We start from the raw sequence: 18,798 nt of genomic DNA, 5'->3' as shown, positions 1-18,798 counted from the left end.
TGCACACTGTCTACCTTGTTCATGAATACCTGCAGACAGGTGTTTGTAAACACTACAGTCCTGACTTGGTGTCTTGGCTATTCTACTTAATGTGTTAAAAGTATTATTTTCTCTCTTCTTACTCTCCTTACTATGCCTTCCTGTGTCATGTTTATGGGCTTGAAGACAAGACTCTAGACTATTTTCTGGAAGACTGCAGTAAAGAAACATTTTATTGCTCATCTCTTATAATTCTTAGATGTGAAAATATGCATTTTATAGTAATGGTAACTGAACATCTATAGATATCTAAGTAAAAAGTAAAAGGAATTCTAGGGGTCTGGGCCCTAAAGTTAAAATATTTTTCTATCATGCTGACCTTATTTGATATTGTTGTTTTAAAATATATATCTCAACTGAAAAATAATTATCCTATTATAAAGCAGTACTAGCAGTTTTAATCACTATCAATAGTGCATTGATGATATTACAAAATAGATTAAATGTAGGTGTTGCTCAGCTGATGTTCTGTCCATAGCACATAATAAATATGCATACACTCATTTTTCAGTTGCATGCATCCATTTATCTAATACTGGTAAGTTCTACACTTCATGCAAAACACCTGCTGTACACAGAGTAGCAAGAATGCTTATTATGATGATTTATTTGTCCAAATGTCAAGCATGAAGTTATTCTCTATTGATTTCCTATAATGATACATTCTTGGAGAATATGAACTGCTAATAGACTAGAGTGTGCAAACCTTGCCTTGGAGCTAAGTGATTTCAAAACTGTGTTGTAGCTCAGTACACCCTGAAGTTCATTGATTTTTTTTCTCGTAACTTGTAATATATTCATTAATGTTGCTTCCATTCCTGTAAATCCAAACTAGGCAATACTTACCCCACACATAACTTCAACATCATCATCATTTATCAAAGTTTTAGAAAAAAAACCAACATAATTTTAATGAAATAAGAGGCTGGAAGGATAATAAGAATAAGAGGCAGGAATAATTCCAAAGGTGTATAGTTGTGCCATGTTCCAGATCTGTTTTATTAGTTCTTTACACACCAAAGTGTCTTTTCAAACCTCTTAATTATTAACGCTCAAAACTAGGCAAATGTACTTTTTAATTGTTCTTATCTGTGGGAGTGCCTTTTTTTTTTAATTCTCTTAGTCTTGCCTTGCAAAATTTTAAGAACATCTTCCTTTTAAAGGTACTAGCAATGGGAAAATAACAAAGAATTAAATAATGATTCATCTATTTGAATGAAAGATAGTAATTAGAAATTCTTCTATACTGAAGAGAACTTATAGTTTCTGAGAAACTATAAATTTGGGAGCGTGTTTCTGCCAAAAGATAGTCCTTTGGTTTGTGCCTGTGCTGCACAAAATAGCTCCATGTTTTCCATTCTAATGATTTTCTGGATCCAATCCTGCTTATGTACCAGAATCTTAAATGACTGTATCTACTTAGTTTTCTCAGGGATTACATTAAAAATTCTGGTATGCAAAAACAGATTTTAGGTTTCAGGTTAACTATACATTTAGAGGAAGTATAGACTGTCTCCCAGAGGATTCAGACTTTCTTCAGAAATTCATAGGTCAATATTTTTTTTTTCTCGTGGCTTGATTTTGCTTGTTTCTACTGTTTTGTTTCAGGCAAGGTCTTGTTTTTCAGATTTACATCTATAAAAAAGGTTTTAATTTAAACACTTAATTCCAGTGGTACTTTCCGTTCAAAATCAAATGATATGATGATTCTTTAATATGTTGGGTAGTTTGTTTTTTTAAAACAAAATTAAAAGTAAATTACATACATTCTATTTCATTCTTTAAGAATAATTCAATAAAATAAATAATAAATAAATAAAAGCCAGAAAGCTGTAGAATAAGATTTTTTTGCCTCCTAGAGAAAATAAATAGATTGTAAATAAAAAACACCCCAACCTATACTTCCTTATATAGAAATAATGAGTGCTGAGATCATCACAGACAGTAAGGCTCAGTGCTTGCTTACCACAGTGTCTACACAGAGGTTTATAAAGATAGGCTCACATAATCTACATCTAGTTTTTACTGCGTACCACATAAAAAATATATATTTCTCATAGTGTTTTGACATTTGCCTTTCCTTCTAGATGAGCTGTTATATTTGTTCAGTCTTACCTCATGTCTAATACTGTAAAAGGTGTTCTTTAAACTTTGTTTTCAGAGCTGGTCTGTCCTCAGCTAAAAATAATGTCATAGCAATAATAACTTTCTGTACATTAAATTCAGAAAATTATGGATTCTGAAACACATAAGAATTTAATTAAAACACACAGAGACAGAAAGTCTATGACTAAGTTTAGAGACAATAGTAAACTGGAAAAGGAAACAAAAGCTAATAACATTTTTCACTAGATTATGTTAAAATTCTCAATTTACTATCCTGTGAAGTGACAATTAAAATAATCTGAAACCATTCCATCTGAAGAAAATTCTATCTGGGAGATATTTTGCCAGGTTGAAGATTATTTTTTTATTTTTTATTTTATTTTTATTTTATTATTTCTTTACTGCTGTTAAAGACATGACTTGAAATAAAATATATTGTGGCTGGCTGTCTAGCTGTACTTTCCATTTATTCCCTTTTTGATTATCAACAGACCTTAGGAAGAATTAAATGGAAACACTGTAAACAGAACTTCTGATGTGTGTAAAGAATAAGTATATAAGAAAGAAGTTACTTATATGAAAAATATTCTAACAATGAACTACCAGGGAACTGAACTAAAACAAGACCTCAGGAAAGTAGCATTAATGCAGACATTGGCAGAATTTAATCTGGTACAAGGACATAGTATTTAACTTCCTTGTATGATTATATGCCAGTTCAGAGTACTTCAAAAATATCATCAGACTCATACAGTTTAGTGGTCATTTCAGTGAAGTCTGGTTACAATCAATAACCTAAATATCCTCTTTAGTATTCTTCACATTTTCATTCCTAGGATATGCAGAGAGTACAACCATTAAAGAAGCTGAAAACGAGAAATGTACAGGGTTATACTGAAGAACATTAGTTCCAGCTGATGAGCAGCCTTTACACTCCATACAATCCCACAGTTCCTTTTTTACTGGAACTTTTACGTCAACAAGGTTGCAGAAAGTTACACTGAACTATTTTGCAATTAATAGATGTGTATTGATTTGTAATAATTTAGTTTTACTCATTTTGAAATTGTGACAAAAGAACATTCAATGGCATATGCTTTTAATCACAAACAATGCAAATTTTAATTTTTTGAAGATAGAAAATTTGCAATTATTATCCTTATTGTAAAACTAAGTAGATGTTTCACACTAAATGAAATTTCTCCCATCTATTTCTTTGTAGCTAATGGAACTTTACCTGTAAACTGAAAGCATCTGGGAAAATGTTATTGTGATAAAAATTGTATTTGGCGGTTGTCAAAAAAACAAAACAAATTGTGCTAGGTCTGGAATATGTATTTCATGCATTTGCTAGTACTCTTACTTTGTGATATTATTGTTTTCCTAAAGCCATCCTAATGTCTGTTGTTTCCACTTCTAACTGTTTTTACACAAAATGATGATTTTATGATTCATCCCCAATTTTAATGTAAACAGAGATTCTAATTTTTGGTGGGTTTTTTTTTTCATTTTGAGTTAATTTTGCTATTCATTACTCCCTTTAAGTATAAAAATATATTTAAAATGTAGAAAGACTATACTCATATATACTGTGACTGAGGATATGTTAATCTACTTAAGTATTCTACTTGCTTTACTTGAATTTGTAAATGACCTATGATGTAATTAATAGAATCATAGATTTGCAGAGTGGTTTGAGTTGGACCATCTAATTCCCACCCTCCTGCTGTGTCAGGGACACTTTCCATTAGACCATATTACTCAAAGCCCCATCCAGTCTTATCTTGAACAGTTCCAGGGATAGGCATCCAAAAATTCCATGGACAACCTGCTCCAATTCTCACCACTCTCCCAGTAAAGAATTTCCTCCTAAAACCTGATCTAAACCTACCTTTAACTTTAAAACACTTCCCCCTTGTCCTGCTACTGAATGACCTTGTGAAAAATCCTCTTCCAGCTCTCTTGTAGACTCTCTTTAGTCACTGAAAGGCACCATAAGTTCTCCTGGAGCCTTGTCTTCTCCAGGCAGAGCAATCCCAACACTCTCAGATTGTTTTTGTAAGAGAAGTGTTCCATCTCCCTGACTCTGGACTCTCTCCAAAGCGTCAATGTCTTTCCTGTGTTGGAAGCATTATTTCTCATGATATTAGGAAATACACTGTATATTTCCCAGTAGGTTGAATTATACCTGTACATATAATCTTCATCTGTACAAATCCTCTTGAGTGCAATCACACAGCGCATACAGAACAACCAGAGGATCAGGCCCAGACAACATTGGTTTATGAAAGGTATGTTCTGAATGAGCAACTTGATCTCCTTGTATGACAAGGACACCTGCTCAGGGCATGTTAACTATCCAGAATTTGGTAAAGTGTTTGGCACTATTTCCCACATCATTCTCATGGAGAAACTGGCTGTTCATAGGTTGGACAGGTGAGCTCTTCACTGGGTCACTACTGACTGGATGGTTGGCCTCAGAGAGTCAGGGTGGATGGAGTTACATCCAGCTGGTGTCCAGTCACCTGTGGTGTTCCCCCAGTACTCTGGGGCCAGTCCTGTTTAATGTTTTATTGATGATCTGGGTGAGGCGATTGAGCGCACTCTCAGTTTTCCGGTGTCACTAAGTTGTGCTGGAGTGTTGATCTGCTGGATGGTAGGAAGGCTCTGCAGCAGGATCTGCAGAGGCTGGATCAATGGGCCAAGGCCACTGCTACAAGGTTCAGTAAGGTGAAATGATGAGTCCTGTGCCACACCATGTAGGACTCCAGTCTTGGGGGATGAATGGCTGGAAACTGCCCAGTGCAAAATGACCTGGGAGTGTTGATTGACAGGTTGCCAAACATGAGCCAGTGTATGCCCAGAGGCCAAAAAATCCAATGGTGTCCTGGCTTATATCAGCAAGATGTGGCCAGCATGACCAGGGCAGTGATCATCTCCCTGTACTTGGTGCTGGTGACATTGAGATAATAGAGTGAGTCCAGAGAAGGGCAACACAGCTAGTGAAGGGTCCAGATAACAGCATTAGGAAGATCACCTGAGGAAGCTGACATAGTGTAGTCTAGAGGAAAGGAGGCTCAGAGAAGATATTCTTGCTCTCTACAACTACCTGAAATGAGGTTGTATTGAGGGTGGTGTTCATTTCTTCACCCAAGTAACAAATGACAGGATGGGAAAAATGGCCTGAATTTGCACCATGGGAGGTTTAGATGGGCTAGGAGGACAGATTTCTTTACCAGCAGTAGGGTTACCAAACATTGGTACAGGCTGACCAGGGAAGTGACTTAGTTCCCGACCCTGGAGGTATTTAAAACACATGTATATGTGTCACTTAGGGATAGGGTTTGGTGGTGGACTTGGCAGTGTTACGTTAATGGTTGCACTCAGTGATCTATATATGATTCTATACGAGATTCAAATAACCATAGAGCTCACAGAATCTCTGTTACAGAAGACCTGAGTAATCAATGGAATGCTGAAGAACAAGATTTCATTATACATTCCTTCTTTCTTACTATTTATTTTTCTGGACTGAAACCCCACAACATTTGGGAACCTCAAAATCACATAGAAAAATGTGTCTGTTTTATTCTGATTGTGCTTAAAGCTATTTTATTTATCTCTTGATTTTGAAAAGTGCAATTACTTGAATATTTTTTTAATTTAATTTATATTATAGCCATCTTGATCTGAAGTACTAATCACTGTTATCTGGTGAAAAGGCAGATAATTGCATTATCAGTGTAAGTATCATGTTTCATAGCCTAAGGAGGTTCTTTTAGAACACCTTTAATAAGAAGAAGAGAGCAGAAAACTTACCCAGTCAAGTCTTTTTATGTGTGTAGCCAGAGCATTTTTCAAGTTCACAGTATATTCAGAAAAACCTTGAAATGATGCTATGCAAGCAAAAGGACAGATTTCAAAACCAAGAGTTTCACATAGTAGTATTAGTATTTGTCTAATGCAAAATGTGAATATGTTTGTTTCTATTAAAACTTTGTAAATACCTCACTTGTTTAACTTTTGGAGGACACTAAATGTCAGTGAACAGATTGCTGCTACTTGCTTCTTTGTTTCTTACCTTCTTTCCTGAAGTTCAGTCTATTTTTATTCACAGCTCCCTGTGGAGGAAACCTGACTGGCTCATCAGGTTTTATACTTTCACCAAACTTCCCTCATCCTTATCCCCACAGCAGAGATTGTGACTGGACTATCAATGTTAATAGTGATTATGTTATATCATTAGCATTTATCAGGTAAGCTGCTACTTATAATTTTTAAGTCATGTTTATAACTTTATTATTGGCTTCATTATTATAATTTTATTATTGTTTAGATCGCTGTAGGGTAATATATGTGTACGTAATATAACTATTAAAGGGGTTAGTAATCATTATCTTTGTTAAAAATTACAAGAAATATGTCGGAGTCATCATACACATCCAGGTGGAGCTTGGAAACTCCTTGCTGTTTCCTTAAAAGCATTCTGTTTACACTGGCTAATGTTGAGGTAGATGGTGCTTAATATAACTAAGATTCAGTTCCTGAGAAGGTGGCATGGAGTAACTCACTGAAATGTCTGCAAACCAGGATGGTCTTTTATGATGAAAACTATTGATGATTCATCTATTTGTATGTGACAGCTGCTATTTAGGCAAAATTTCAAAAGTAGTCTTTAAATTTAGTTTTATTAGTCCAAATAATTTCAGGACACTCAAGATATTTCCTGATGTTCTGGCTATTAAATGGAATAGTTCTAGACTTTTATTACAATAGAAGACTAAATTGAGCTTAATAGAATTCACAAAGGAACCTTTGCTGTCTGTGCTGTTTGTAACCATGATGTAAATTAATATATCTGTTATGTGTGAAAATTACACATCCCAACTAGGAAATATGTCACAGAAAAGGTCAAAATGGTACTTATGTTGTCCTATCAAATTTAAGTTCTTCTTACGCTGGGTGGTCTATAATAGTGTCTATATTGTTCTGACCAGTGCTAATGTGATGACCTCTTTAGAGAGGTAGGTCATATAGTTGTCTGTTCTTGGTGTTCAATAACATAGCATGTGTTTTTGTGAATCCATCCTAAGGAAATTATTCACATATTTATATTTACATAATTAACACTATAATTATTTTGTTGGTGATTCAGAATGTTGTGAGTTGGTGAGGAAACTTTCTATTGTGTACCAGCACTTCTTTTGTTAGTTTGGCTTAATATCATGAGCACAATATATTTAAGAATATTCTGCTTTTTATATTCTGCATTTAGATATGAGATCCTCCATCTTAGAATAAGAAAAATACTTTGCAATGTGAATCCAAATACTATTAGCAGTTTATAAATCCCAAATACCAAGTTAAAAAAATCTCAAAATATGGACTGTTGCTGTGAATCTTTAATAGAAAATCAGAAGCTTGGTCTTGGCCAAAGTAGATTGTATCTTTATTGAGAATTGCCTCATTTGTGACTCACAGACTGATCTAGAGTGAGAAACACTGAATACTCTACTAAGTACTGTTAAATAATCTTTTGAGTGGAATTTACTCCAGCAAATATTTTTAAACTGAAGATGAATTATGACACTTTAATAATCAAAGCTGTTAACTTTTTACTTTCGCATTTATTTTATAAGGAAATATTTTTGAAATAATCCAGAAGTTAAAAGGGGAGCTCTATCAGATCTTCAATGCCTACATTTATTTCAGTGAGGGGCTACTGTCAAGTAGAGACATAATAGTTTGCATTTTCATTCCCTTACTACCTTTTTAGAAAACTTTCTTTTTGTATGGGGACAATCTTACAAGTAAAATTGGTTAACTCTCTGCCTTTAACTAAAATTAAGTTTGAATTTAACTAAGATAGTTAACAAATGTAGTTAATGTAGTTAACATTAGAACTACATTAACAAATGTAATTCAGGAGAAAATGGGAGGTTTCAATACTTCATATTTTTATTTAAACTGATCATAGGCAAAATGCTTCTTGCTCTAAGAGATATGGGAAGATCATCCTCTGGCTGTCTGAAAGTGTTTAGTCTGGCTGGAAGCTGAGTGCATTATATCATAAAGCATTTCTGCCAAGGGTTCCAATAGATCTAGGTTATTTATTTTTCTAAATCTTTGGAAATATGTTACTATTTTTTGTCTATTTAAAAAGCTTTCCTTTTTCTGGCTAGCAGGAAATTATTGTTTCTAAGGTGTGAACCAAAAGATATAGTATTTCTGTGTTTGCTAATAAAACACTTTTTCTGACAGTGGAGGCAACTTTTTTCCTTTTAGTAAAACAGTGATAGTAAATTTCAAATTTATGCTCATAAGAGTGAAAATGTTAGGCAAAGCATATTCCATCTGACATTTCTCTTTTTTGTTTTCTAGCTTCAGTATAGAACCAAATTATGATTTTCTTTATATCTATGATGGGCCAGACAGTAATAGCCCACTGATTGGAAGCTTTCAAGATAGCAAACTGCCAGAGAGGATAGAGAGCAGTTCAAATACCATGCATCTGGCTTTTCGGAGTGATGGATCTGTTAGTTTTACTGGATTCCACCTGGAATACAAAGGTAAATAAAATTGTTTTTCTCTATATTTACAAAGTTCAATGCATGAGTGCAAATTTTGGTTTAATTTCTTAGAATTTTTTGCCTGGTACTGTTTTTGTTTTGCCTGACAATATGATAATGTGAATACTTTATTCATACAAGTACAATGTCATAATATTGCTAACTTAAAGGTGCCCAGAGAGATTGTTGACTCCCAATCCCTGGAGATTTTAAAACCAGGATGGATGCAGCTCTGAGCAACCTGGTCTAGTGGAAGCTCTGAGAAACCTGGTCTTCCTTGCTCATGGCAGGAGCATTTGGAGCTAGATGATCTTTAAGGACCCTTTCAGCATAAATCATTCTATGCGTCTGTGATTCTATGAGAAAATAGGAGACAGAAGTTTACAAAGTTTCAAAATAGGAGACAGAAGTTTCAAAAAAAATGTTGCAGTGACATAACAGCATATATATATATATATATATATATATATGGAGAGAGAGAGAGAGAGAGAGAGAGAGAGAGTATGTTTTATCCAGATTTTTTTTTTTTATTTTACACAGAAGGTCAGGTTGATTTAGATGCATTTAAGATCCTGTCAAATGAAATGACATGCTAGAATGTAGGAGTCCACTATTGAAAATAAAACACTATTTTGTTATGTGACTGTTATATGATGGACCACAGCAGAGCTGCCCACCTGTCTCAGCTCTGCCTGAGGTTACAGCACAGTAAACAAGAAAATGTAGACTTGCAAAATATATAATCAATATGAACTTTCATTACTGCCTCTGCATGGCTTGAGAAAGAGAAATATTTGCTATTAAATTAATATGAAAATATTCTGTAAAGACAATCAGAAAGAAAATAGGGGTGATATAGACCTCCTTAGTCTTATTTTCTTCTCCATTTGTTCTGAGAGCAGTTAGTAAGTGCAAAGGTATAGAAGGGAAATAATAATGTATTTATTGCTTCGTAAAGCCCATGAAGCCTCCTTATACTTTCCTACAGTCATTGGATCCTGCAGATATCAAGGAAATTTTCTCCACAGCATGAGCTAGTCCTGAAAAGTTAAAAGTAGCTCTCAACCATGTTGATGGTAAGCCCAGATGTATGAAGTGTTTCATTTCACTTACATGTATTTCTTCAACTAAATTGAAAAATAATAAATGGAGATGGAAGTCCTATAGGGAGATCACAGAACTTCTGAAGAACAAGAAAATAAATTATTTTTAAAGAGGCTGATCTTTTTCTTCTATGCTGTTGAATGAAGTCTTGTGTCATGGAATCAAAGTGTTTCTCCTTTCCACCAATCCAAGTGTGAAGGATATTTATTAGGGAGACAGTCTCTTCTCATGCTGCTTTGCTGGTGAGAGTCTGGGGAAGCAGAAGAAGCTGGGAGGGAACACAGCCACAACAGCTGACCCCACCTTTCCAACATGATATTCTGGTCTGGGAGAGCCTACTTAGGTGCTAGCTGGGCATCAGTCATTTGGTCATAAACAATTGTTTTTCATTTACATAACTTGTTTTTCTGGGGTTTTATGTCTGTCTCTTTGTTTATGTTTTCCTTCCATTAAAATTTATTATTGTTTCTATTACTGTTATTATTATTACATTTTATTTAAATTATTAAACCATTCTTATTTCAATCTACAAATTATCTCAATTTAACCTTTGCAGTTCTCTCCCCATACCACTGTGGATTCCACTGAATGAGCAGTTGCATGGTCTTTACTTGCTGACTGGGGCTAAAACTCAACAGTCCTTCTTGGCAGGCTGACTACAGGTCTGACCAGAGTGTGTTTAAGCAAATTTGTTTTAATCATCCATTATGTTAATTAAATAGTCACTAGTCACAATGTTGATTTTTTTGGAATCACAGTTGTTGTGCTTGTTCTGAGAATTGGGTTATGCAACATCTTTATATGTTCTTTTGCTGTCTCTGGGAACTGAATTAAGGATATATAATATATATATTTTGATATATAATATATAATATATATTGTATATTTTTTGATCTATAATATATAGTTTTGATGGACTGTGTAACACTAGCTCAAGATATGATAAAATAATTCCTGTTTGTGAGACTAATCTTGTATTTTTGCTCAGTATGATTGCCATACAGGTACTTTTAGGGTACCACCTCTTGAAAACTATTAACAATCACAGCCTTTATCTTTTCTCATCAGAGACCCAATCTATGGGGCAGAGGAGGAGTAATACTTGCCCCACTCCTTCACCTTTTCTTTCACTTTCACCTTTTCATTCTCCTCCAGGCTAATTGTGATGGCTCTGGAGAATTTTGAATATCCTTGAGATGTTCAAACCAGCGTATTAATGTTGCTATGTCTCGTGCATGTGTTTCAGGTTTTGCTTGAGGTTAAACAAATATTTAGGGATACTTCCCAAAGATCTGCCCTGAAGTTGGATCATTACAAGTTACAGAGTCCATGGGAAAAGCTGGGCAAGTACCAAGGACAGTGTCTACCTCCAATGTTTTGGTAGTTCAGCCCTGAACAAATGTAGAATGCTCAAAATCTACTAAAATATTTGAGGAAAGTATCTTGTCATACTAGCAATTCCAGAGAGACATAAATCATTGCAATGTCCTGGGACCTGGCCTGGGTCTGCCAAGCCCTATTCAGGATAATTGACTGTCCTCAAGTGGAAGAGGTCTCTGGATCTCACAATAAAACAACGGGAGCTCTGGCTACTCCAGCTGCTGTGATAGGCCTTGCAGCTGAACCAGAGGAACACCGCATGCTGGTATCAGTCACCCCTACACACAAACAGAAATAGTGGATGAAAACATCAGCTTGTTTCATAAAGAAAGAAACTCCTAGTGAGAAGGACAAGGAGAATGTGGGTAAAGAGGGCTACTCTGAAGGGCCATCATAAGAGGAGGATGAAGAGGAAGAACTCATAAACAAGTCAGTGACCATACAATCAGCAGTCAGTTTGGCTGCACCAATGCTGGGTTAACAGGGTCAGTAATCTGGAATTAGAGGGAAAAGTCCAGCACCTAGGATCCCTTTTCTAGGGAAGGGAGCATTGTCAAACTGATTGAAAACGGGGCACAAGCCCTCAGCCTCTGAAAGTGATACCTTCCAGGCATGAGGAAAAGATATTCCTTATAAGATGATTTATAATCCATTCAGGCAAATGGGCCCCCATGAGGAGAGGTATTCAGTACCTCAAGGAATTTGCTATGCTGCAGGAGATTTATGATGACCTTGATACTAAGCAGTTATCCAAAGATCCAGAAGTCCTGTGTAAATGATCCACATGCTGTAACTTCTTACAGAGCACATTAAATGTCACCTCACTAGCAGTAAAGATCTGGGAAGACAGGGAGGGACAATCAGTGGATAAACCGGACATGGAGAGAACACGAGAAAGTGAGATACAATGTCAACCTCAATCTTAGGGACATAGGAATGTGAATTGCAAGGAAAAAATCACAAAAGGGTGTTTTTCCGGGAAAATGGCCACTTCAGTTTCCAGCAGGATGGAGGAAATAATAAGAAGAGTAAAAGTGAGAAAACTCATGGATTGAATAAAGGCAGTTCAATATAGAAGGCAAGAGCCATGCAAAATAAGGAACTCATTCCCATGGGCAGGCAGATGTTCAGCTACCTCCAGTAAAGCAGGGCTCCATCACACATAATGATGACTAGGAAAGACAAATGCATAACTTCAAATGTCCCTCCCTTCCTTCTTCTTCCCCAAAATTTATATCCTGGGCATAGCATCATATGGTTACCATACCATATGATAGGATCCAACTTTGGCTGGATAATTTGGCATCAGCTGTCCCAGCTGGGTTTGCTCCAGCTACCTAAGGAGGGAGTGCAGCAAGGGCATGTTAAAAAGGCAGAGCCAAAGTCTTCTCAGATGCTCATAGTGATAAGCTGAGAGCTAATGCACTGACAAATTGACATAACAGAAATTTCATTTACATATTAAAAAAATTAATTACTCTGACAGTCAAACATTGGAACTGCTTGCCCTTAGATAATGGCATCGGAATCCTTCAAAATCATGACTGGACTGTACAAAGGCCTAAGTAACCTAATCAAATTGGCCCTAATTTGTATGGGAGTTGTACTCTATCTCTTTCAACCTAAATTTTTCTAATTTGATGGACATAAATTTTTCATACAAATTGTAATGGGTGCAGTTGTGCCCTATATGTACACTAATCCTATTTTAAGTGACACCGTACTCAAATTATACTTCATTGGTGGACCCTATTTTTCAGATTCAAATCTCAGACTGACCCATATCCCAGATCTGATCTGTAACTACAGGGTTGAGTTTTATTCCCATTCTCTCTCCCTCACTTAATTTCTATGTTATAATGGAGGAAAAGTGTATTAGTTCTATTAAGTACTCTGGAGAATACGCTTGCTATAGTTTGGTATGTGTGTAATGTTATCTCCAAGAAGTTTATTATGGCTTTATTCTCTTTGAAAAGTAGGGATGTCATGGTAAGTCATCACCTTCTGGACAAAGCACTTGCTTCTTTTGGCTTTCAATACCGTTCTCCAAGCACTGAGATACTAGTTTTCAGGAAGATTTTGGCATCATTACACTATGTTATCAAACAGAGACTTCCTTGTTGCACTTGCGATTGAAACAGCATGTGTCACTGTTTTCAGCCTGTATTTCAGAGCCTTACTTGATCCAGTGGTGTGACAATGTTACCAGAGAAGTAAATGCTGATTTCTTTGAAGCTTGTTACAAAATTTTATTATATACAGAAGGAATTGGCACCTGGTATGAACAGCCAAGAGTTTAATGTTACTGTAACCCAAATCTGAACTGCCCAATGAAAAAAGTTATTTCCTGCCTACTTATTACAGAAAATGATTTTTAAAATGCTCCTACTGAAAAAGAATATTTGTAATAGTACAGCATTTTCTCTGATGTTCTGCTAAATCTGTCACTGCTCTAACATGTTTTTAACTTGATGATACTAATATTATTAGGAAAAAAGGGAAAGGGCTACACAATGTCTTGTGTTCCTCAGTTGGAGCAACGTGATATCAGTGGTGAAGAACTTTCCCTCCTGTTTCCTGGGAGCACTTAAATTTGCTGAAACAGTTTTCTTGCTTGGTCTTTTTTTCACTGGTTCTCAGCCCGATCTGAAGAATTATTTTGCTTAATTTGATTTGTTCTTCATATATTGTAGCATATTCTACTTATTTTTTCTACAAGTTCACTTAGCAGTTCCTTCAGATTTGCAGAAGTAGTTTTAAGGTACTTAGTATTTCAGGCTTTATTTTTCAGAATTGGTATTAAGAAACTGTATTTCTACAGTGACATTGTTACTGTTTAGTCAGCAATTTCAGGAGCCTGTCACAACTATAATTTTGGGGAAAAGAAAATTACAGGGCTGCATTTTTTCTCTGGAGGTAATTTCTGCTGTGACAGATCATTCTTTTTTCAATTTTTGATTTATGCACCAAACATAATAGATTATTTTTTCTCTCTTTATTTTTTTTTCATCTAGTACTAATATCTGCTTTATCTGTGTACCTTTTAAAGTACCTTTGAAACATTTTGAATTATTTTTGTCATAAACTCAAGAATGATGATCTTACAATAGCAATTATGAATCAATACAGTTATATCAATATTGGTTCATAACAGGAAAAAATGTTATTGCATTAGTTTTCTAAAGTATTCGTTATAATCCTAAATGAATTTATCCTTTTTTTCCCTTTTTTCCACTAAGTTTGATAATTTAGACTTGAAAGAGTTTTAAATTTGCCCTAAGACCTGCCAGAGTAATCAAATGAATGTGTGGATGTCTTACTCAATAATTATTAATATCTGTGTGATATCTTATAGAAATACTAGTAAATTACATATTTTTATTTTTCATTGTCCATCCAAATTTTTGAATGGGTGTTAAATAAGTTTTAAACTACACAGTACTACTACATATATGAATAAATGTGAATACGTAATCCTGTTCTTAATGATTAAATATGTATTGTAATTATTATTTGTCACTGTGTTGTTTTTCATATCAGAACCATGCTCTGTAGATTATATATGCAAATCATAGTAAATTTTGAACACATTAGGAGATCTTGACTTTTATTTGAAAGACGTGAAATTGAAAATTCAAAAGAATTATTCGATGTTTCATCTTCAAATGTAACCACAATGTATTTATCTCCTCTCAGAAATACTACATAAAAGTGGCCTTAAGGGATGTACTTAGTTCATTAGCTTGGCTCTAGTAGTGACCAATAGTTTATGTGTGGCCAAACTATATAAAAGTCAAATAAATAATAATTGTTCCTGCTTATCTATAATTTCTCAGAAACTTCAGTTTAGGTACTGACAGGATCAGATAAAGTGTCTTTTTTATATAAAACTCTTAAAAAGCCTTCCAGGAAGTTCAAAGCTCTCATAATCTTTTGGCAACCATACCTTCCTGTAGCAGAAAGTTCCACAGTGCAAATAGGCCTGGTAAATAAACATTTTTTGATGTATTTGAAAGCTGTCACTGGTCTTCTAGAAAACAAGAAAGTGTTCCCTATTGATTTTCTTCACAACTCCCTTAAATGTTAAAGAAAGTCTGAAATTTCCGTCTTCTGCTTGATAAAATATATTATTGCAGACTCCATCCTGCACAGCATAAAATAATCTGCTTTACCCCAGCTTCTACATAATACACTTACTCTTTTTTCCTTAAAGGAAGTTACATTTTTTCCAAAAATGTTTTACTTTTCTCACCTTCTGCATAATAATGATGTTAATTAGAAGTGTTGAATGTTAATTTTTGTTCAATATGTTACTGGACATTGGTATTCACATTATAGAAGTAAAAGGGAAGTATTTATAAAAATGTATGAATATGTTTGAATTTTTTCAATAATATGAAGCAAATAGCTATAAATGATGAAAAATTAGATGTGTTTAGGGAATAACTTTATATTATTTTGTCCACTGAGGGATAAATATGTATATGAAAATATGCCATCATATCATATACATGCAGAAACTCGTTTGAGGTCTATTAATTTTGAAGACATTCTTGTTTGCAGACTTCTTATTTTGCAACAAATTGTTCATATTAATTTCCTCCATTTACCAGTTTTACACCACAGATTTTAAAACTAGGATGTACCTTATCTACTGGAAAAATATCCATATATCTAACTTAATCAAACTACCTAACTTTATCATTGATCAAAATGAATTCTAAAAAAAAATGGAGCACTATAGGAATTATCTTTATAAAAGTACAGAAGACATAGTTTCTGTCATTGTAGAGTAATTTGAATAGTTGTTAAAATTAAGTAGAGAAGACTTTTGATGGAAAGTCTTCTTAAAAAAATCCCCAGGTTCTACAGGGTGCTCAAAGAAGGCCTCAAGAGAACTCCAGGAAATATTTAGATTATATTTATTTCTATTTATAGTTATTATTTATTAATTTTGGATTATATTTAGAATTATAGTCACACTTGTTTCCTCTACAGCAAAACTTCGTGAGTCTTGTTTTGATCCTGGAAATATAATGAATGGAACCAGACTTGGAATGGATTATAAACTGGGTTCCACTGTTACATATTACTGCGATGCAGGATATGTTCTTCAGGGATACTCTACACTAACTTGTATCATGGGAGATGATGGAAGACCTGGATGGAACAGAGCCCTGCCCAGCTGCCATGGTAAGAGCAGTCTTCAATTTATTTCAGTTGCCATTGTCATTACTCTTTGTAATAGGGAAGAAACAAGTGAAAATTTTGAGGTGATTTTAATAATATTCTCTTACAGAAAAAAACCCTTCCCAGTGATAAATGTAATAAAATGTATACATGAGAACTCAAGAAACTGTTGATTCCAGTTTTTATTAGTATTAGATAAATAGTCTTATTATTCTGAATAGAGCTTAGTAGTAATGTCATTCTCCATGTCAACATGTGTTCTCGAATTAACGTACAGCAGAGTATTGAAATGTGTACCATATATATGTATTTAAATTCAACACTCAGTATACTTTGGATATCATCATATATGTTTGTTTCTTTCTGTTATTACTGGCTTTGAAAACATCAGATGAAATATTTTGTATATACCACATTACAAGATTTAAATTCTTGGGTGTGTGTTCGGTGGAAAAGTTAAGCCTTGAAATGCAGGAAATATCCAATTATTCAAACTTTTACAGATATGAAGTTTGCTCATTTCAAGATTCTTCTGACTTTAGTTGTATGAGCATTGACAATCTCAAGCATAAGCATTTTCATATTTAAATTTTAACAAAAGATTAAAGTTTTATTTTACTGATATCTTACCAGGAAGTGATAGCCACTTCCAATTTTAATTTTGTGAAAAATCACATATTCTGTAAGATTGAGCACAAAACCTTTCCCATGTATGCAGATATTAATATGAGAAAACTAGCTTTTTCTTCTTAAGTTAAAATAAAATCCAATTATTATGTTACTTTCCATCCCTTTTTACAATTTGAAGACAAAATACCTGTTTAATCCATTTCCAATTAAAACAAACATATATTTTAAGTAGAATATGGATTGTTTTGTACTAAAATTTCTATTGCGAAGTGGGTGGTAGTGTACCAGCAAAACCAACAAAATATATTCTCAAATCTAAAGAATATCTAATATTATAATCATTTGAAGAAGTTCAATATTTTCATTATCTACCAAAACCATCATAGCATTGCATTCCAAAACTCAGTGGCATCAAACTGGGACACTGGTCCTTGCAAATGCTTGGAAGTGTGTTCAAACTTCTAAAATCTCTGCATTAAAAGTCAAATATTTTTCCTCATTTTAAAATGAGGGATGAATGTTGTTTTTTAGAGAGGAGATGGTGAGGAAGGTGTTGTGTGCAATAGGGGAAACATTCCCTTGCTTTGGAAGGTGTTTTTGGTAGGTAATGAAAGTTTAAAAATACTTTATTGATGCAAAAATTGTGTCTATTAGTGTCACTTATAATCTACTTAGCAATCTCCCAGTGCTGTCTGTTGTAACTTTCAGTGAAGGGGGAGTATTTTGCTTGGGAGTACTGCCATTGTAATAAATGGAAAAAAATAAATTTTGTTGTAAAAGAAGTAGTGAATGTCTGTCACTGATTCCAACTAGACCATCCTCTTTCCTGGATGAACAAGGCCTTATTGCAAACATAACAAACCCCTACTTCTTTAGGATATGATGACAAAATAGATGTTTTCACTTGTTTTTCTTTTATAGCTTTTTCCTCCAGTTAAGAGTCAATGGAGTTTTGTAATTGTGATATATTATATTTTGTTATATTTTGACCACGTTATCAATGCTTTCCACTTTTGTGTGATTTATCTCAAGAAAAACAGAACTTTTTTATAGATCATAAGAAAGATCATATAACTTATTAGCTATCACTTACTGAGCCGGCAGAAACAATTTGAGAGCTGAATTTAGCTCCTGAAAACTAGTCTCACCTACACAATAAAATTTGCATAGTAAAAATCAGGTTTCTCTATTCTTCAGTTGGTATTTTTGCAGTTTCTTTGAAACTGATAGAGTTACAATAAGATACAGTATAAAATACTGCCTCAGTGTACATGGGGGATTTATTTAGTTAGTTAATTAGTTAATAGAAAAAAAATGAACAGATGCTAAGATTATCTAGGCTAATGTGTTAAGCTATTTGGTATTTCACTATGGATGTTAAGAATGGGACGTAATGAACATATGCAGATGCAGTATTGGTATGACGGAGATTAATGATTTCTCTCAGCTTCAGCAGCTATAGGTAATTTTAAGATTTTGGCAGCAATAGTTGTTTACAGAATTGCAAAAAGACCTGTAATAGGAAATCATATTCATAACTGAATGTGAAAACCTTGTTTCTACCAGAAGAAGTAATTTATTGATCACTAAAACATTTTACTACATTTCATTACAGTTGAGTCCTTGGAAATATTTGAATCCAGGCTTCAAAATAACTCCATCTGTAAGATGTATTTAACAATATCCAATATTTTTTTAACTGCCTATGAGAATATGCCTAGGCTTGTGATTTATACACTTTTTTATTTGAGTATTATCGGAGTATTATTTCAGTTTCTTT

The 18,798-nt window shown here is 34.1% G+C and overlaps 1 protein-coding gene across 4 annotated transcripts in view; it reads left to right on the top strand.

Annotated features, from left to right (window-relative positions):
* The window catches only part of CSMD3 (CUB and Sushi multiple domains 3), a 589,442-nt gene that overhangs the window by 408,292 nt on the left and 162,352 nt on the right, over positions 1 to 18,798 (top strand). For all 4 annotated transcript variants that reach the window (XM_064395032.1, XM_064395025.1, XM_064395049.1 and 1 more), the window contains 3 exons: positions 6,263 to 6,401; positions 8,527 to 8,714; positions 16,197 to 16,391. In XM_064395032.1, coding sequence (XP_064251102.1) covers positions 6,263 to 6,401; positions 8,527 to 8,714; positions 16,197 to 16,391 — 522 coding nt within the window. The remainder of the gene's footprint in view (positions 1 to 6,262; positions 6,402 to 8,526; positions 8,715 to 16,196; positions 16,392 to 18,798) is intronic.

This window comes from Passer domesticus, chromosome 1, assembly GCF_036417665.1.
Source record: "Passer domesticus isolate bPasDom1 chromosome 1, bPasDom1.hap1, whole genome shotgun sequence".
Classification (NCBI taxonomy): Eukaryota; Metazoa; Chordata; class Aves; order Passeriformes; family Passeridae; genus Passer; species Passer domesticus.
Note: the sequence above shows the minus strand (reverse complement) of the source record. Positions and strands in the feature narration are given on the sequence as shown.